The 22,005-nt window shown below is 31.8% G+C and overlaps 1 protein-coding gene across 3 annotated transcripts in view; it reads right to left on the reverse strand.

Annotated features, from left to right (window-relative positions):
• LOC111684114 (disco-interacting protein 2) overlaps positions 1–22,005 on the reverse strand; it is a 229,272-nt gene that overhangs the window by 21,762 nt on the left and 185,505 nt on the right. For all 3 annotated transcript variants that reach the window (XM_046952776.1, XM_046952777.1, XM_046952775.1), the window contains 5 exons: positions 17,128–17,232; positions 16,686–17,055; positions 15,963–16,623; positions 7,696–8,120; positions 7,487–7,635 (listed from right to left, as the gene is read on the reverse strand). In XM_046952776.1, the coding sequence (XP_046808732.1) occupies positions 7,487–7,635; positions 7,696–8,120; positions 15,963–16,623; positions 16,686–17,055; positions 17,128–17,232 (1,710 nt within the window). The remainder of the gene's footprint in view (positions 1–7,486; positions 7,636–7,695; positions 8,121–15,962; positions 16,624–16,685; positions 17,056–17,127; positions 17,233–22,005) is intronic.

The following is a 22,005-nucleotide window of genomic DNA, read 5'->3' on the forward strand; positions in this document are numbered from 1 at the left end:
TTTTCTGGTATAAAATTTCTGATTATTAATTGATTACGATTGAAATTAATCTAAAAATAATCAGGATTAATTAAAATTAATGAAAATAATCAAAAATAATCAGAACTAATAAAATAATTAATTTGATTATTTTCAAGGATTAATTTTGATTAATTTCAATACATTTGGTACAATTCTCTATCTTTTTACATTACGTGTAATGGAAAACTGTTTTTCAAGTTACTCACTATTCGATTATATGACTCTTTTATTGAAAATAATATATTTATAAAGTTTATTTAGATTGAAAATCTTGATCTCAGTATAAGATATTAGAAAAAAATTACTGCAATCTTTTCGAAATGGGTCTCAAAAATACGTAATTTTTAGCAGATTGCCGGAAAAATAATTAAATTTTTCTTAGAGCTCTTTTGGGAGGAAATTATACTAAATATATGGAAAATAATCAAAATTAATCCTTAAAAATAATCAACTAATTTTTTTGATTAATTTTGATTTTTTTTATTATTTTCATTAATTCCAATTAATCCCTGATTATTTTTAGATTATTTTTAATCGCAATCAACAATTAATTAAAAAATTTAAAATAATCGTTAATTAATCATTAATTTAACCTATTTAATAAAAATAATCTAATTAATAATGATTACGATTATTAATCGTTATTTTACAGCTATGTTTTCAGTAAAGAATTCAGTTTTTGTTGATTTTTTTAATCGATTTTGTTTGACTTTTGAGGGAATAATTTGAAATAGTGTGCTTTTTTATTAAAAACCCAATTATTATATTTTGTATGGAGCTAGTGTATCTTTTTTTGCAAATTCGAATTATGCGTTTTTCTGCAAAACGAATTAATCGCATAAAACGAGGTTTGAGTGTATAGGAATAAAATTTTACACTATTAAGTTCCTCGCGAACCAAAATCTATTTTTCAACTTTTATGTGGATAGGTCCATAATTGACTCTATTCCCCCTATTGGTTCCCCTTCAGAAAATGTCTTTAACGCTCATTACTGGTTTAAAAATACAAGTAAAGTGATGAAATGAAGGAAATCTGTGCACAATTTTTTTTGGATCCTCTTATAAATGACCCTACCCCGATATAAGCCGCCCCTCTGAAAATGACTATAACGCTCCTTACTGGCTTTAAAATTGCAATATAGTGACGAAATTTGACACACAAGTTTTATGCGAGCCAAAAACTCTCTACGAAATTTAGGGAGGATCCGTCCATAATTTCTATAAAACATGATAAAAGCATGTAAGTCCCTTGCGAGCCAAAATCTCTCTCCATATTGTATGTGTATATGTGAATATGTCCATAATTGACCCTACCGCCCATATAAGGTCTCCTTCAGAAAATTACTTAAACGAACAATACTGCCTTAAAAACATGAGTTATTAAATTCGTGCAAAATGTGTTAATAATTCACCCTACCCCCCATATACGTAAGCCCCCTTTAGAAAATTACATTAACGCTAATTACTGTCATAAAAATGCGAGTACAGAGGTGATATTCAATGTATGCAAGTTCTATATGAACCAAAATCAGTCTACAAAATGTCATGAGGATAGGCCAATAATTGACCATACCCCTCATATAAAATAAGTTTTAGAAAATTTGATGAATAAAATTAAGAAAATTACTTGTACAGCAATGAAAATCGACATAAGAAAGTTTATACATAGGAACATAATTCTGAATTTAATGAGGACTGATCTATAAGTGACCCTAGTCCCTATGAAAAGTCCCCTTCAGCAAAGAGTTTTGGTTTTGAAAATACGAGTTTGCTTAATTAAAATACGAGTATTGCGATGAAATTTGACATCAACAAGTTTTATACAAAAAGAAATCTTTGTACACAATTTCTTGAGTATCGGTTCATAATTGACGAATATAAAGGTCCTCTTCAGAAAATTACTCATACGCTCACGGTTTAAAAATTTACCAAAAATATTTTGTTTTAAAAATTAATATTTTGTTATTTCAAAAGAGCTCAGTCTATAATTGACTTAAGCCATGTTCTAGATATCACCCTGATGTTTATAGGGGAGCATTCCTTTTACGGTATATCGTAGACGTTGGTGGGTATATGAGATTTGGCACAGTCGAATATAACACTCTCATTTGTTTATTAAGAAATTAGTATTTAAAGAAAAATTTGCGTTTTTCATTTTACTTGCAGAGATTTGAAACTTACACAATTTAAAAGAAATTCAAAATTTTTATGAAGTTTAAGGTAATCTTTTAGAATATCGTTGAAATGGTCATTGATTAATTGTAGGAGTGTAAAATTTAGCAGGAACATGTATTTTGATACTGTGCATAATAATCATTCAAAAGGTCGATTTTGACTTTTTCGTAACTTAGGGATTTCATATGACAACATGCTCTACATACTCAAATTCATGTTTCTTACCAATAACAACGTATTAATGCTGCTCTCACTCTACTTTGTTTTTATAAACAAGAATAATACAAATTTTACCGTGTATTTTGTTTTTTTACAGTTTCTGTCTTAGAATGAATAAAAGATCTAAATTTTTGATAAAATCCGACCGATTTTAAATAGCGATCTTCTCGAAAACATGTCTAGTAGAATTACTAAAGATTCGGATTTCTCAGATGTCTGGGGTATATTAAAAACTTATTTCAACAAACATACAGACGGACATGGCAAAATCGACTCCTACTTTATGGGGTCGAAAAATTATATTTTAGAAATTACAAACAGAACAGACAAACGTATATATATCCTTCTCACGAAGGTGAAGGGATATAAAAAAGGAAAATCTGTTGCAATAGTTTTTTTTGAGAATTTTTAAAAGTTTTGCATTACAACCGTACAATATGTTTTTAGGAAGAACATTTTGTATGCTTTCAGAAAAATTAAAAATTTTATTCTTTCAAATTTTTAGTCTATGGAATCACTTTGAGCTTTGGACTTTAAAAATGAATTAAAGAGACAAAAAATTATTTTCTCTTGTTCTTGCTTAAAATTAATCTAATTCCTATTTATATAGAATGGTACACAGTGGTATAGGAAAAAAAGAGGGAAATAATTCGGTAACTTCTAAACGGTTAATCCGATTTTAATGAAATTTGGTATGCACAAAGAGGGGGATTAAAATTTTAAAATTTTTACCGTCCTTACTTTAGTTTTTTGATAATAGCGGGTCCAAATATTCCCGATTTTCGCCAGTTTTTATTCGTTTAACAACGAGTTTATATATCAAGCAGTGAAAGAATTATGTAAATAATATGACTGAGTCCAAAGTTATAGGCATTTTAATTTAAAAAATTAAAAAAGGCGATTTTTTGCCATTTTTGGGAAAAATGTATCTTTTTCTTTTTAACCTAAAAATTTTGATACCGAGGGGACCAGATCCATCCAAAAAAAACCCTATTTTTTATATAAAATTCAATTTTGAGCAAAAATTCTCAAATCGCATAGTCGATATCAAATTATAGTGACCTGTTTTATATGACCCAATATGTTCTTAATCATTTTGTAACGGGTTTCGATAACCCCGCCCCTGGTATGGATATAATAGGCAAAAAACCAAAAAATCCCATTTTTGGGATTTTTTAAAACTTTTTTGGGAATTCCGGGATTTCTAATAAGAAAATTCGAAATTTATTGGATTTTGAGTAAAAAAATCTACCTAACTGTAAAATTTCATCAAAAAATATTCATAAATAAAATTTTTATTGCAATTTGAAAAATTTGTATCTTCGCAAAAACTGAATAAAAAACATTTTTTAATTTTTTTTAAAAAAGTATTCCGCGAATTTTTTAATTTTCAAAAATTATATACAGTTTTGAAAAATAGACAAAATTACCTTTCCATTGATATATAACATGCCTACCTAATGTTTTTTAAGTGACAAATTAATTAGGGAAAACTCAACATCTTTTAGAGAATTTACCTAGTACTATTATTTTCATCCATACATTTGTTAGGCATGTTTTACTACCTAAATTTTTATGAATTTTTACAGCCACTTTTTACGATTAATCTTTTATTCTTTATCCCTAAAAAAATTAACAAGTATTTATTTTATATAAAAATAGTCTTTATTTATTTTTTTTTATAAATTAATATAATTTTGTAAAATAATCGGTATCACAGTAGTCCATATCTAAAAGATAAAGTAAATCTTTAAATTCATGAATATTTTCAAATGCTAACGTTTTGTAGCAAATCCAACGTTTCCTTATAGTAGATAAAACAGGATCAGAAGATAGAATCAGATTATTAAAAATATCTTCATTTTGAGACTGCCTAGAACACTTCCTTGAGCTAAACTGATGAATATGCTTAAAGTCTCTATTCCTCGATTCTTGGGGTTCTTCTGTAAGCTCTCCTAAAGGCAGAATATTATGTTCTATGATGACCTTTCCATGACATAATATCTTGTGAACTGTAGGTGTCATTTCTTTCCAGGGATATAATTCCAAAAGTAATTTAGAAACTTTTGTAGAATACTCTCCAAATTTTGTTGCGTTCACTTTATGCTTGCTATTTATCGCCATTAGAATAATATTGACCTTTTGCAGTAAATCCATACTAATTCCGGTTATTTCGGAAGTAGTTTCAAAATGTTAAAAAAAACGTCTAGCGGTATTACCATCGTTTGTGCTTCCATATCCTGTGAGTGGTTTATCAATATTTAATCCCATCCGCTTTTTAAATTCCTCTTGAATTCTTCGTTTCTCTCACTGGCTCTCATTTCCATTAACTCCTTATTGTTATTTGCACTTTTGTTTGCATTTTCCGGTATGCTTCTGTACTTTAAATCATATGCTAAATGTAGAAAATGTTCCAGAAATCGTATGCGAGCATGTAGGGGGGATATTCCAAATTGTAATGTTTCCTCATTTATTGATCTTTGCTTGGAAATATTCGAAAATTCTGATTTTTTATCACCACATATGTAGCAGTACCAAGTAGATGATGTTCCTGTAATGGCATTTCCAACTTTCCCATCAATCATTGTAAGTTTTAAATCATAGGACATGTTAAACGAATAATTTTCTATTTCGATTGTTATAGGTTCCAAGTTTTTAATTTCTGCTTCAATACGATTTATCAAATCTTGCGTTGTTGTTTTGGATTCCTTTATATACTCAAAGCTTATTGGCCTACAAAAAGCTTTGGATCCTGGAGTCGAATTCTTCCAAATATCATCGAAACTGGTTGATGGAGAATCGCTGTCAGCATACTTTCGAATTCTTAATGGAACTAGCGATGCCATAAATACACTTTTATACTCGGAAGATGATTCACTTGTGTTGATTTGTTTATATTCCGAGAGTGCTGATAATCCATCACATCCCCACTTACAAATGAGTTGAAGATCACAAGAATTTTTTTTTTTTAGTTGGTCTGAAGAAAAGTCAGAAGCAATCCTTAAAGCAGTATTTTCGAGTAGAGCGCCGAGTCCAATAACAGCCTTCCGATCAGTTATTTCAATAGGAGGTGGTATAATGCTTTTCTTCTTTTCATTTATTTTGTCATATGATGGTAAAACATCCACTCCTTTTTCAGATAGCGCCTTTCTTAACGTTATGTAGTTATCACGACTTAATCCCAGCTGCAACATAAGCGCAATAGCTTCTTCCTCAGTGAACGTTGTATCAGATGATGGTGTGGGTATACTCTTTACAATTCTTTTCAGTCGTCTTGGTGATGCGGTTGGAAGAATATTTGCAATTTTTATGGCATCCAAAGGCTGTTTTTCTTTTCTTAACATTGCTTTAAAAGTGTCCGAAACTTCTTCGTTAGACAGAATATATATACTTTATAGGGTCGGAAAATTATATTATAGAAATTACAAACGGAATGACAAACTTATATATACCCTTCTCACGAAGGTGAAGGGTATAAAAATTCGGGACAGCTCTGCATGACATTGTAGTTATCTTACAGTCAGTAAGACAAAAGAAAAAAATATATACTTGTGTTAATAAATTTACATATGCCAATGCCAACCATTTAAATTTAATGAGAGAGACTAAATAATAATGATATTTCTTTCCTCTTCTCTCCACTTCCAATTCAACTAAAGCCAAAAAAGATAAGTACTGTTACAGGTCATTTTTATGACGAATGCATACATAAATACATACACACAATCATTTTTGTTATTTTAACATTCTACAATGTAAAATTACAAAACAACATTTTATGTTTTTATGTCCCCTCTTAATTATGTCCCTTTATAATTGATCATTTCATGGACACTACGAATGCATTACTACCTGTTTACAAAGTTATTGTTTCTTGCTTTATAAGTCAATATATTTTGATTTATTTTATATCATCCTGTTTCAAACAATATATTTAAAAATATCCTGTAAAAAATTTTTCTACATACATATGTATGAATATATTTGAATAGAGTTTTACATTCATATGTATATATTTATGTACATACATAAGCATACACTTTTTAATGTAACTTATTTACACCTTTTTTTGTTCTCCGGATAGGATCAACACAATTTTACAAATTAATAACGTTTAATATCTAAATGAAATTGTCATTACATGTAAAAACTTGTTTGTAGTTTTTGCATCCTCATCCTCTAAGTATATAATTTTTTTCTAATTATATTACCTTTTACAATCAATACAAATACATACATTTTAATACTCCACATAAAAATTATACATTAATTTAATATACATTCAATAATTCAATTCAAAAAATGTTCAATAAAAATTTGGTTATTTCATGCATACATTTTTACTCATAATATATGTACATAATATACATTAAACTTTTTCAATTATTTTTTAAATAAAATTTGGTTATATCTTGCATACATTTTTCACATTTTATAAGTTTTCAAGTCCAACATGAAATGTTAAATTTTAGACCAAAAGCCATTTCCTATAGCAAATAATATTTAATTTTGATAGTAAAAATATAGTAACCTCACAGTCGCGACTATTGTTTTGTTTTGTGTTTTCGTCGGCATATATATCATGATCGTATATTACTGCTTGCATGGCTTTAATATTGTTGACGTCGAATACTATGTGTAGGAAAATATTTTTGTATATTATAGGCAAGCAATATGAAATATATGTGGGTATTATAAATATGTTAGCAGCAATACGCAATAGCTTGTATGGGTAAATATTTTTAGCAAAAATACTAAAAATATTTCGAATGCGAGCAATTAAATTCATAAAATATATTTACTTTTTATTATTGCATACGTATGCATAAGAGAAAATACTAATATATAAGTAATTTTAATCTCTGCTTGGTACTTTCGTAAACAAAATATTTTGCGCAAAAAATTGGTTTTAAACCACTTTTTTAAACATTAGTCATTACAGATTTTTCGATTAATTTTTTTAAGTAAGACATCGGCTTCGGGTCACTTGGCGTGGAATCGACCAAAATGGATTAACACTTTAATTTAATGCTATATAAATATCTATATATGTAAATAATATAATTATTACCTGGATCAACGACAACTACGACTCCAACTATCAATTGGTGTTCTTCTAATACAGTATTTGTGACAAGGGGAACTAGATCAAGAGCTTCCGATTCATTTCCATCTAGTTCCACAACAACTACCAGTAAATTTGTCCATGTAAACACAGCACTAAAATTATATCAAGATAATTAATAAATAATTAAAAACGTTGTAATAAGATCATAATACCATTCTGCTATTTTTTTGTGGCATCTTAAAACTGAATTTTCAACGTCTATGGGGTGATAGTTCATACCACGTAATGCTATAACTTCATCTAGAGCCCCCACTACGTATACGGCATCATGCTGCTCTTGATCATTAGTTTGTGTTTCTCCTAAATGAATTGTGTTTGATGCCAAATTAGCATGGGACTGATTTAATGAATTCAGTGAATCATTGTCACTATCTCGGCTTGCTATGCTTGGAGTAGTTTCATCTAAAATAGACACAGATTGTGAACATTCAGTTCGTCTTAAAAATCCTAAATATCCTGTTCTTGCATAAACTTCAGTAGTAGATCCGGTAACAAGTTTCGCATTGAAATGATCATTGTAATCTGTCTCATCACCATATATAGTGTAGTATCCATTTGCGTTATGAGGTGATTGTACCTTAAAATAATAAATTATTCATCACTAAATAAAAAATATGTTGGACTTAAAAAAGTTTAATACGATTTTTAAATCTTTATTAGAGAAATAAATATCTCATTTGTAAGTTACAATTACTAACTGTCTTATTTATAAACATATATCAAAAAAAAAAAAAAAAAAATACGACTTATAAAAATTTGATAAAAGTTTATAAATAAGGGTCTTATTCATAACAATTTTTCATACAAAATTTGTTTAATAAACTGTTGATAAATTGATATAAATGTTTAAAACTAAAACAAATAAAATTTGACTAAACAAATGCACACACAAATACATATATACACTGCGAATCACTTAAATAAGGAATTCAATTTTGTCAATTTTGAACGAAAATATCTTGTAAACTAAATATTGGAGTATTACAATATTATGGACTTTAGTCTTACTATTAGTTATATCTTACTCTTGGTTATATGAAAAAAGTGAGCGGTTTTTTTATTTCTTCCAAAGATTAATCACTTGAATAAGAAATCATTATATTTTATAGAAACTAGGCGGAATTCACATCACATAAAAGTTATAATGTCCTAAAAATTTTAGACACCACTATTTTAAATTAGAAAATGGAGAAACGAGAATGCTTTTAAAACTTCCGGAAAAAGAGAAAGAATAATTTTAAAATCCAGTGGACTTAATGTCGTCTAAATAGCAAGAATAACTAAGAAATGAACAGCAAAAAAATTCTCTCTCTTACACTACAGAGTTGTAAAACAGTGATTTCGTAAAAAATCTCTATATTATCTATGTCTTTATATAATGGAAAATGATTAGCTGAAGCTTGTTAAAAGTATAAATCAAAAGAAAGCAAATTTATGCAAATCAGTTTTTAAAGGCCGGAATAGGATTGTGAGGAGCTTAAAAATTCCTTATTGAAGTTTTTTAAGTATGAGCCAAAGTATTACAAGTAGTACGACTCTTTGACAGCAGTACCTAACTCTAAACATGTGTTAGTGAAAAAGTACCTAACTCTAAATATGTGTTAGTAACGAAAATGTATATGTGTTGGTGTTATTTCAACATACAGAGTTTTATAAAAAAATTAAAATTTAAAATTTGTTTGAATTTTCAATACCAAAAATTTAAACTCTATTTGTTAATTAAAATTCAACAAAAAATTAAATTTCAATATTTAGAAAAACAATTTTATTCCTGTTTAAGAAAATTAAAGAAAATTTGAAAGCGTAATTTCTATATATGAGAGTCGGACTACTTGTAACAGCTAAAACTATATAATAATCAATATATAATAATGAGCCTGTTGCATCCCGATCTTAGTTGTGCCAGAACTACTCTTGTTTTCTGCGGCAGGTTTTCTTCCGTGTCTGCTATGGGCGGTGGGCGACCTCCAAGTACGACATTCATGCGGTATCCTGCAACTGCGGAATTTATGGCGTCTCTATGAATGTCGTTCAAAGCTGACAAATACGAGGACTGATCCAGTGGATCCTGCACACATCTGCATATATTTTCCTCGTATATACGAAGATCCTTCCTGACATGCCTCGGGGGAGTATCCAACTGTGTGATGTTAAAATTGGGATGACTTCTCCGATGACATCTCAGGAGGAACTGTTTGGTCAACATGACATTATGTTCCTTGACTGGCAGGACCTTTGTTTCCTCGTGCAGGTGATGTTCCGAGGTAATTTGTAGGCAGCCCGTTACATTCCTTAGGGCGGCACTTCGAGAGCTTTGAATGTTTCTTAACTGGGTATGACTGAGCGAAGGTGACCACACTGGAGCTGACCGACCAATAGTTTTATAAGTAGCCAACAAGGTTTCTTATAATACCCAAGTGCTGTCTGCTAGCGCTTTGAGGACATTGTTTCTACTTCGCCGTCGACAACATATGAAATCATTTCTGTACCTTATGAAGGTGCGGGGAGTTTAGATAGGTAGAAGTTAAACAAAAGTGGCCATAGTCTCTACCTTGAGGTACGCCTTGTTTAACTCCATGGGATTTGGAGAGTCTGTCTCTAAATTCCACGAACGACTGACGGCCACTCAAATAATTTACGATCCATCTCTCCGTGTTGTTGGGTATTGTGAGTTGCAGGATATACTTGAAGAGCGTAACGTGACTAACAGTGTCGGAGGCCTTCGACAGGTCAGAAGCTACTAGTACCGTCCTTTCATAGAACCTCTGCTGATTTAAGCCTTGTGAGATCTGATTGGAAATGGCGGTTAATGCTGTGGTGGTGCTGTGCATTTGCGGAATCCATGCTGATAGACAGGTACTCAGCTCGGCAAGGTGTTTTTACATCAGCATGGATATTCCATCGTCATTTACCAACCTGCTGATTTTAAGGTTCAGCTTTGTGAGCCTAAGATCATCTAGGTTGGCAATTCGGATGTCAGCGCCGTGTGGGGGCATCTGTCAATCTGTTTCGCCAACAACACACCTCTATCTCTCTATGGTCTTCCCCTAAACAAGAGTGCTAGAACTGATGGTGGGCGTTGAAGTCCCCTAGGACAAGACGCATATCGCCGTTTAACAAAGTCCTGAAGTCGCGACGGTAACTTGATGGACATATGGCTACAGGCGGAATATAGACAATATAGAGCTCTAAGTCGGTTTCTACCGATCTAACTGCAATACCTTGAACTTCAAGATATTGGTCTCTGGAGTTAGAATCGAGAGAAAGAGCTGTATACTGCACGGTGTTATGAATGATGAAAGCAATGCCCCCACCGTTACTTCTGGTGCGCTTTTTCGGATAATTATGTATCCGTTACAACTTTTCAGACTGGAAATTTTGTTTTGGAGCCCATTGCAGTTGAACTGCAATATGGATATCATCCTAGGTCTCCGGAAATTGTAGTTGCTGCTGCTGTTGTTGTGATTGCAGAGGAGAGGGCGGAGTTGTTGTCGATGACGCTGATGAATCTCACCGTTGTTGTAAGCAGCGTGGGGCGACGAAATTCTCTCGATGGTGGTTAAGTCCGGAGCAGTCCTGAGATGACACCAGCCCAAACAAGAGTTGCACCTTAATTGGATGGATGTATGGTGCAGTCGGTTCTGACAGACTGTGCGGGATTTAATTTAATTCCGGCACGGACCAAAGGGATGCGGAGCAGTAATGCCGGAATATGTTGCACCGCAGCAGAAAATTGTTTTGTTGTTGCTGGGGTGACAGCCCTTGGCCGAATTACTGGGGTCATTCCTTGTAATACACTATCTTAATTTTAAATCTTTGATGGAAAACTGTAATAAAATTAACAAGTAAACCGCTAACGGTATCTTAAATATTGTTTGCCACCAATAAAAAATTAGTTTTTAAGTCCAGTCGTTTTTGATAAGCAATCATTTGCATTTCGGCAAATAGCTATATTTGTTCTTTTTTTTATTTACCAAGGTTAATAAAGTTTATTCTTATTAATTATAATTTAATTATAATTTAATTATAAAAAATAAATCATTGCTTTTTATTTGTTTTATTTTGGATTGAACTCAATCGGATTTGACGCCAAAACATTGTTTCTTCCTACCGGATAAAACTATTTATGGACGGAGAGCCGTATTTAAAGAACATAAAATTTAGGGAATTTTTGTGTCAATAAAGGAAACAGTAAATTAATTAACTAAATAAATATAATAAAATTAAAAAAAGGAAATAATACATCAAAAAGGAAAACTGTGAATTAGTTAATAGAAGTGTAGTGTTTTTTTAATAAAAGTGACGGCAATGTTTAGTATTAATAATATACTGTGTCACAACATATGTGAATTTACAATAAATTTATTAATAATTCCATTGTTTTTATTTTTTTATTTCTTTTTGCTAATTTTTTTATTTCTAGCTAATTTTTTCCATCATTTCTTTGTATATCAAAACTTGTATTTGTGATTTAGTTCTTCTTCTACATCTTTTGCCATTGGAACAAAGTCACCTAATTGACTTAATACAGTCTCTTTGGAAAATTACTAATAGAATAGTGCTTTTCCTATCTTTAAATTTATAATTGACATTCTAAAGTTTAATTGAAATTTTAAACGTGCTTTTGACATCTCTAGAACATTTCACCCCCGATGCATGGTCGTCAAATTTGAGGTTAATTTTAATGAACTTTGTGGAGAGAATCGACATATATTATTTTAAAGTGCTTCAAAGTGAATTAAAAATGTTGAGGGAAAAAGCGAAAAAGTTTTCGATATATGTATGAATGATCTTCAATTATGTGACGCGAGAGAGATTGTATCGAAATGTCTGTTGACTAATCAAGGTGTTGATATTGCGTGGAAAAACTTGAGGGGCATGTTTGGGAATCCGCCCATGTTAGTGGATAACAAATTGAAGGAACTATTGAACTTGAAACATATTGTTACGGAAACAACTTCATTTTTGATGCCTTTACAACGTGGATTTACCGAAAATTTGGACCCAATTACAGCTTTCGTTTGTATTCCTAGACAGACTCTTTGGAAACAACCCGTTAAGGATAAAACTGCCTTATCTTTATGGAAAGATTTGGTTATGTTTTTAACTAAGCGAATTCAAACTTTGATCTGTATTTGCGACTTCTGATACTGACAAAAAAGTTACATAACAGAAAGTTTTTGGAGTGCTTGTATTTTGTCACAAACCGTGTCATTTATTACGTTTTTGCCGTCAGTTTCTGAAAGGTATAATGCTGTGAAAAAACACCATTACTGTGTAAATTGTTTCACTCCTACCCATGAGATTAAAGATTGTAAGAGCGAACATAGTTGTTCCATTTGTAAGAGAAGACACCATACATTGCTCCACCGAGGGAATCTTGTCAGGTTAGGTCGATTGGAGGATGTATACTACATCAAATCCGAAGAAATACACCTAGGCCACCATCGGGCCTGTTGTGCGCTCCAATTCATAAAAAAATTGTTCACTGAATGTATTATTTTTCCATGTTTAGAAACTCAGTTTCCTGGACGTAATTCCTAAGAATCTTCAAATCAGTGTTGGTTAAGAATGTGGAGAAAGTGCTCCAGAGTTCCCCGTCCTCTCCACATGCTCTACATTCGTCTCAAACTGCACGTTCAATTTTGTATACATGTGCACGTAATCCTGTGTGCCCACTCAGAATACGTACCATCATACTAACTTCAGACTTTCATTTTGAGGAGATTTCTCGTCTTGCTCTCATCAGGGTCACCCCATAGAATCTTTGTGGTTCTACCCACCGTTTAATTATTCTAAGAGGCCTTATGGAATTCTCTCATCCATATTTTTAATTGAGCTTTTGTTGCGTCGAATGGTTTTGCGTTTGTTCGGTTAGCTACATCGAGCTCCCTTTCCTTTAAAGCTATTACATTCGCCCTTTCGTTGCCGACTACTCACGAGTGGTCTGGTTGGTTGAAGTAGTACACATGGCACCACTTATACCCAAGCAGCATGTACGCTGAACTCCCTGTAGTAGTTTGATATTACACTTTTTGTCCAAAGCAGTCCACCAGATTAATGAAGCATAAGCTAGAATTGGTCTAATTACACTTTTAGAAAGCCAAAAACTCGTCTTGAATTGTGTGGAGAAGTTTTAGTGTCTGAATTGCTTAAGAATATTGTAAGTGATATTCACGAAGAGGTCCTCAAACAATATTTTCAAATAACGGAACCAACTTCTAGAATAAGTTGCTAGATTGTGTTCCTCGATTGGTAATGGGAGTTTTACATGGAAGTTTATTCCAGCGGTCATTCATCGGCTCACACGCCAAAAATATACGATATGCAAAAATCACACTTTGTTTGAGAAATTGAATTTAAAAAATAGATTTAGATGTTTGTCTAGTGGCCACATCAGTGAAAACTGTAAAAGTGGGGGTACCTGCAAGTATTGCAAAAATATCCTCCATTTCCTTCTGCATTCAAAGGTCAAGAATCCTAGAGAACATTAGGCCACTTCGATTGTTAATGTACAAATGCGTAAGCCGTAACTTTTTCTTCAACATACAAATATACCTCTGTTTACTAAACAGGGAAATTTTGGTGAGATCAGTTTTGGACCTGTGTAACTAAATTAGCTATATTTGTGCGGAGTTGGTCTCTAAACCGACGAGTCCTGCTGTGCAGATTGGAAATCACTCCAAAAAGCCGATCTAACATTTCATCTTTCGGGTCAGGTAGCGTTAGTTTTGGGGCCAGAAGTTGCTCCGATGATGATGAAAGGCAGGATTTTACCCCGGGCATCCAATTGCCAAATATACCATTTTCGCATGGATTATATCGGGATTGTCGCCATATTAATTTAAGATCTCAATCATTGAGTCTTGAATATTCAACCCGAGTCCTTAATGGCTCACCTAGGGTACTTAATGATCAACCTTAAATAAAACCAGAGTCCTTAATGGCTCAATCTAAAAAATGTATATGTATGTATTGAATTATAAAATATAACATTTTTTATTTTTTTTATTTTGGATTGAACCCAATCGGATTTGACGCCAAAACTTACAAAATCCTTATTTTATTATGGGTAAAGAAAAATAATAATTTTCTTTAGAAGCAACAAACCAATCCACTCACTTTTTTCACATAATTAATAGTAAGAATTTAAAATTTTATAATAAAAGGCTAAATCTGAGATTAAAAAGGCAAGAATTAAATAAAAGCCTTAAAAAATAAGGCTAGAAAAGGTTAAATGTTTATACCTTAAAAATCTGTATTAAAACTAGTGATAAAAATAATAGTGGTACATTCCCGACTATAAATGATTTTCGAAAGGCTAGAATGACACTATATCCAATTTTTTTATTTTTTTTTTGAAATGTTAGCTTTTTTAAGGCTAAATAAGAGAGCGGAAAAGGCTATAAAAAGCAAAAAAATACATTTGAGGTTAAATTTAAATAAAAAGGATATATTTAGCCTTAAATGGCTAATGTGGCAATACTGCCTCCAATATTATATTTACAAGATATTTTCGTTGAAAATTAATAAAATTTAACTCCTTATTTAAGGGATTCGCAGTGTACATACATCTTTAGCATACAATTTCTAGTAAATATACATAAATAACAATAAATATATCAACTGAAATGCAAAACTACGAATGATCAAAAAACAAATATCGAGTTTCAATTGATTATGATTAGGGTAGTCAATTTGAATAAAAGTTATTTAATTAATCGAGGAAAAATAAAGTGTTTGTTAAGTTTAACTAAGGCTTTTCTAATGATATATGTATACGATATTCATAAATCATTATAAAAGCCTCTGCTTTCACTTTTAAATCTATTAAAAAATATAGTATCCAGCAAAAATAAAAAGTACTTTTACTAAAAGAATTTTTAAACTTCCAAATAAGCGTAAAGAATTAAATTTTATTTAAAATTTTGAATTAAACCCATTTTATTTTGGAGTTGATTGATAAATGCGAGTAATTTATAAACCATTAATTTTTCTACACATAATTCTTATAATAACATCAGGGTCATACTATAAACACTTCTTTCTGCCAAACGTATATTCTACTGTAAAATGCAGTTCGTATTACGTATGTATACGGTTCATAAAACATCCTTATTTTGTAATTACGATATCGTAATTTTGTGTTTATTTAATATAAACATAAGGTAAAAGTAGACCACTGTTTTTATAAAAGCCGTGATACACGGTTGTCAGATCTTACAACGTTGTCAGTAAAATGTTCAGAAAATATCTAACAATCGTCTAAACCTACAATTTTTCTTTGGCAACGTTGTCAGAAAAAGCTTTACTGACAATATTGCAAAACAAAATTTGTAAGTTTGGTAGTGTTATCAGTCATTTTCTGCACATTTACTGCCAACGTTGTACACATAGTATATTAATCTTAACAACTTACCCAAATTTCACCCAAATGTGAGTCACCGCAATGTCCCTTTGTTTCAGGATTAGCAATAATTACTTTTACTCCTGGTAGTAACTTTCCGGATTCTATTAGACAAAGTGAGTTAGGGGCTCCTCGTTCCACAAGTGCAACTCTATTATTCCGTAGAGCTCGTAGATCTACATAAACTTGTGCGCTTTCAGCAGAACTAGCTCCTTGTACACATATGGCTGGATTAACTCGACAACCAAATGAGGTTGAAACACATCGTGTGTTCAAGCCTAAAGCCTGAAATAGTTTGCAAAACTGTTGAGTTAATTGTACGCGTGGCCTTTCCTCGGCTACCACCACGCAAGTACGAACACATCTCAAGTCAATATTTCTCTGCTTTAAGAGTGGAATTGAATTGCTTAAAGCTTTTGTACACAACTCTATTACACCATAAGAACAAAAAGTATCACGCACTCTATGCTGTGAAAGGGTAGAGAGCCAAAGACTAGGGTTAGATTCAACTTCATATGGGGCTATTAATATAGAATGATGACCACTGTACACTCCAATTAGTGTCCACATTGCAAACCCTAGCCCACAATATGGATCTAAACAGAGAGCAACATGTCGCGATGGATACAGCTCACAGGCTAATTTTAAACTGGCACAAAGGCTAGAAAGAGATCTATATAAAAAATTTAGTGCAAATTAACTTTTATCAAATAAACTTGAATATTAAGCTAATACCGATGACTAATATTAACTCCGCTTAATCTGCCACACGTAGATACACTAAAATCCAAATATGCAGTGGAATCCAAGGGAGAATTTGCAATGCACGATAATTTTCGCTTTGGATTATCATCAATGTCGAGAATTGGAGGCCATGTCTTCGGATCAATGGAAACTGCTGCTTCTCGTGATTTTAAAAGTTTAATAATTGACTGTATAGAAAGAACTATTACACTTTTTGAAACATCGACAATCATTCTAACAGTTGGAAGAGTTGTTATTAAATTTTGAGGATGTGGTGGTCTAATGGTAATTGGCACAGCTCCTAAGTAGAGGCATCCATAAAAAGCACAAAGTAAGTCCAACCCTGAAGGAAAAATTAACGCTACAATGGAAACAAAAATAATTGTGTTTGAGTACAATGTTTGTATAGATTAATGATGGCCTGCTTTCTTACCAACATGATCATTTGGCTCAATTTTCCCTTTTTCTTGCAAAAGAGCTGCTATTTTTTCTGCCCTTTTATGTAATTCTGAACATGTAAGCGTTTTCGCGATAGAACCTAAAAAAGGAAATACAAGTTGTTTTTATATGACAATTAAAGATATTTATAGAGACGTTGCAATTACAAATTTAAACAAGTAAGAGTGTTATATTCGGCTGTGCCGAATCTTTTATACCCACCATCAAATCACTGATATATAAATGAACTTTGATATTTTGAATATTTTATTATTATATATCGATATTAATGAGAACATCAGGGTAACATTTGAAAGAGGTCCATTAATGGGGGTTTTACTATTGACAGTGCTAGTTTTTATAGGGAGTAGGGGTATTTATACATACATATAATGACCAATTCTCATAAAAGTCTGTTGAAAGATTTCAGTTCCTTATTTGTTTAAAATTTCATCGATCTACTTGTATTTTGAAGCCATTAAGGATCATTAAAGTCATAAATTATGGTAGAGATATTTTAAATCAAAATTGTTTTATGTCGAGTTGCATTGCGTCGTATTTTTCGCGTCATTTTCTGGGCGGAATTTATATGGGGTGGTGTTATTATGGACTGATCCTCATAAAAATTGATAGAGAGATTTCGGTTCCTATAGATATTATATATCGATATTAATGAGAACATCAGGGTAACATTTGAAAGAGGTCCATTAATGGGGGTTTTACTATTGACAGTGCTAATTTTTATAGGGAGTAGGGGTATTTATACATACATATAATGACCAATTCTCATAAAAGTGTGTTGGAAGATTTCAGTTCCTTATTTGTTTAAAATTTCATCGATCTACTTGTATTTTGAAGCCATTAAGGAGCATTAAAGTCATAAAATATGGTAGAGAGATTTTAAATCAAAATTGTTTTATGTCGAGTTGCATTGCGTTGTATTTTTCGCGTCATTTTCTGGGCGGAATTTATATGGGGTGGTGTTATTATGGACTGATCCTCATAAAAATTGATAGAGAGATTTCGGTTCCTATAGAAGAGATAGAGATATTAGCTTACACAAAACTATTTTTTTGACGAATTTCATAAATCTACTAGTATTTTTAAGCCAGTACTGAGCTTAAGGGGCCTTATATGGGGGTAGCGTCAATTATAGACCTATCTCGGTAAAATTTTGTAGAACGATCTTGGTTCATACAGGTCAGGTTTATATCGAATTTCATCGCTTTACTCGTTTTTTAGCCCAGGGGTAGGTCAATTAATGCTCGATCCACATAAAATTAAGTTAAGAGTTTTTGACTGGCAAGGAACTTAATTGAGTCGAATTTTATTACTATAGTCGTATTTTTAAGCCAGTAATGGGCCTTAAAGTATTTTTCCGATAGGGACCTTATGTTGGGGTAGGGTCAATTAAGGCCTGTTCGACATAAAAATTGGTAAAGAGATTTTGGCTTGTGAAAAACTTACTTATAGTATTTTTATGAAGGGGACTTTATATGAGGGGTAGGGTCAATTATGGACCGATCCACATAAAATTTCATAAGTATTTTTTGGCTGGTAAGACACTTAATTATATCAAATTTCATCGCTATATTCGTTTGTTTAAACCAGTAATGAGTGTTAAAGTCATTTTCTGAATGGGACCTTATATGGGGGGTTTGGCTCAATTATGGAGCGATCCACATAAATTTCATAGAGAGGTTTTGGCCAGTAAGAAACTTACGTATGTCAAATTTCATCGCTATACTTTTATTTTTAAGAGTGTAATGAGCGTCAAAGTCATTTTCTGAAGAGGACATTATATGGGGGGGAGGGTCAATTATGGACCGATACACATAAAATTTCATAGAGAGGTTTTGGCTAGTAAGAAACTTACGTATGTCAAATTTTATTGCTATACTTGTATTTCTAAGCGAGTAATGAGCGTTAAAATAATTTTCTGAAGGGGACCTTATATGGGGGGTAGGGTCAATTATGGACCGATATACATAAAATTTGGTTGTGAGATATTGGCTTGCATGGAACTTATGTGTGCCTAATTTAATTGCTATATTCTTTTTTAAGCCAGTAATGAGCGTTAAAGTCATTTTCTGAAGGGGACGTTATATGGAGGGTAGGGTCAATTATGGACCGATCCACATAAAATTTCATAGAGAGGTTTTGGCTAGTATGAAACTTACTTATGTCATATTTCATCGCTATACTTTTATTTTTAAGAGCGTAATGAGCGTTAAAGTCATTTTCTGAAGAAGACCTTATATGGGGGGTAGGGTCAATTATGGACCGATCCACATAAAATTTCATAGAGAGGTTTTAGCTAGTAAGAAACTAACTGTCAAATTTCATCGCCATACTTTTATTTCTAAGAGAGTAATGAGTGTTAAAGTCATTTTCTGAAGGGGACCTTATATAGGGGGGTAGGGTCAATTATGGATCGATATACATAAAATTTGGTTGAGAGATATTGACTTGCATGGAACATATCGAATTTCATCGCTATATTCCCATTTTTAAGCCAGTAATGAGCGTTAAAGTCATTTTCTGAAGGGGACCTTATATGGGGGTAGGGTCAATTATGGTCCTATGTCCGCCATAATGCAGAATTATTTTGCAGACGTCAAAAAACTGACCTATGTGAAATTTTGTGGTATTTGCTTCATAAACAACGAATTTGTGAATATTTGAAGCTATTTATACAATATTCCGGGGGGTACATTTGTATCGTTGACCGATTTTGCCCATTTTCAATACCAAACATTTCTGATCAATAAAATATATTTTGGGAAATTTTCATCTCAATATCTCTTATTTTGTGGACGCTATCGTGCCAACAACAGACAGACGGACGGACATGGCTAGATCGTCTTAGAATCTCACGAGGTCCCAGAATATATATACTTTATGGGGTCTTAGAGCAATATTTCGATTGTTACGCACGGAATGACCAAATTAATATACCCCCTATCTTTTTTGATGGTGGGTATAATAAATATATATTTAAATAGCAAAAGGCTAATGGAAGCGGAATGCATCTATCAGCTGATTGGCTTTCCACTTGTACGCATCAAGTTGGCAACAAAAAACTAAAAACGAATGACTTTTGAACCATATAATACATGTTTCGAAAATATAGTGTGATTTAGTTCTAGCAAAGCATTTAATTTGAATTGAACCTAGCCTCAAATATACTTAAGCCATTTATTGATTAATAAAATTGTGGACATTTAAGTCAAATTTTAAAGGAGGCTTTTTAGAGAGGGTTAGTTAGAGTCAAATGAGGCCCTATATTAATAAAGTTCATGAGGGTCATCAATGCTATATAGAACTTGGCTTTGTAATTTTTTTTCGAGATACGAGTTAATTAAACATAATTATGAACTTAAAAGCCCTATTCGGCGGGTTCAGTTGTATGGGGGCTAGGTGAAAATAGACCGATGTTTACCATTTTCAATAGGCTTTGTCCCCGAACAATAGAAGATCAAGGTTTACTGAGCGGACAGACATAGCTAAAATCGACTTAGTAATTAATTCTAGGCCGATTGGTATACATTAAGGTGGGTAAAGGAATAGTATTATTATGCATTACAAACATCAACACAAATACAATATACCCTCCCCACTAAAGTAGTGTCGGGTATAATGACTTTTATGACAAGCTTTTATAATTTGTTACACCTGTGACTATTTTCTGTAACATAAAAAACTTTAATCGTCATGTGTTAAATTAAAATATTAATATTTTTAAATTTTTATGTGTTCTGTTTAATAACTCTTAGAGGAGAATTTTATATTAATATTTTTAAATTTTTATGTGTTCTGTTTAATAACTCTTAGAGGAGAATTTTGTCTGAAATTCTGAAACAAAGAAATAGTTTATGACGAATTGTATCTAAGTAGTCACCTGAAAATAAAGTATTGAAAATTGTCCACTGCATAAAAATGCATATTGTAGCAAATTTGAAGATCTCTATTGTTAAAAATAGGTCCATATTAATATTATTTTGGGCTGTTTTATGTGGAAATTAGGGAACCGATATTATGATTTATTATAGATACTTCAAACTGAGTAAGAGTAAATTTGTTTACAGATTGCAATTTTTGAGGTAATTTGACACTTGATTGTTTACGGTACCAGAGACGAAGCCTATTGAAAATGTTTAATATCGGTTTATTATTTTACCTAGCACTCATATATCTGAACAAGCCGAATTGAGCTTTTAAGTTCATAATTATGTTGAATATACTCGTATTTCGACAAGAATCTGAAAAACCATGTTCTATACTTCATATCCTTCATATCCATCATGAATTTTATAATTATAGGGCCTTATTGGACCCTATAAAATGTCCCTTCCCTATAAAATGCCCCCTGCCCCCCAAAATTTTACTGTAATGTCCCAATTTTATTCAACATTACAAATTAATACTTTATAATGAAAACTAAATTTTATTTTATTACAATTTCTTACTTGTTTTGAACAATGAAATGATTTTCCAGGAGTTTCCCGATTTGTATTGGTTGTAAACGACAACAAGGAAATTGAATAATTTTAATCATTTTAATCATTGAAATTTATCATAAATTATTGAATTGTGTTGTTAAAACTGTTATACAAGATTTTAGATCTTACAGATGACTGAAAAATAAGTAAGTTGACACGACCGATAGATATTTTCGGAAAAATTTTCTCCCAATATTGTTAGATCTTATAACCGAATATACATTGCTTAAGACCATTTTGCATTTTAGGTGACGAAATACCTTAATAAATAAGTCACACACAGAACTCCGGCACAGTTTCCAAAATTTTGATTTTTTATATGTATCTGGCAAATTTTTTTTTCATATTTACAAATTAATGTTCACATTCAC

Source organism: Lucilia cuprina, chromosome 5 (genome assembly GCF_022045245.1).
Source record: "Lucilia cuprina isolate Lc7/37 chromosome 5, ASM2204524v1, whole genome shotgun sequence".
Taxonomy (NCBI): Eukaryota; Metazoa; Arthropoda; class Insecta; order Diptera; family Calliphoridae; genus Lucilia; species Lucilia cuprina.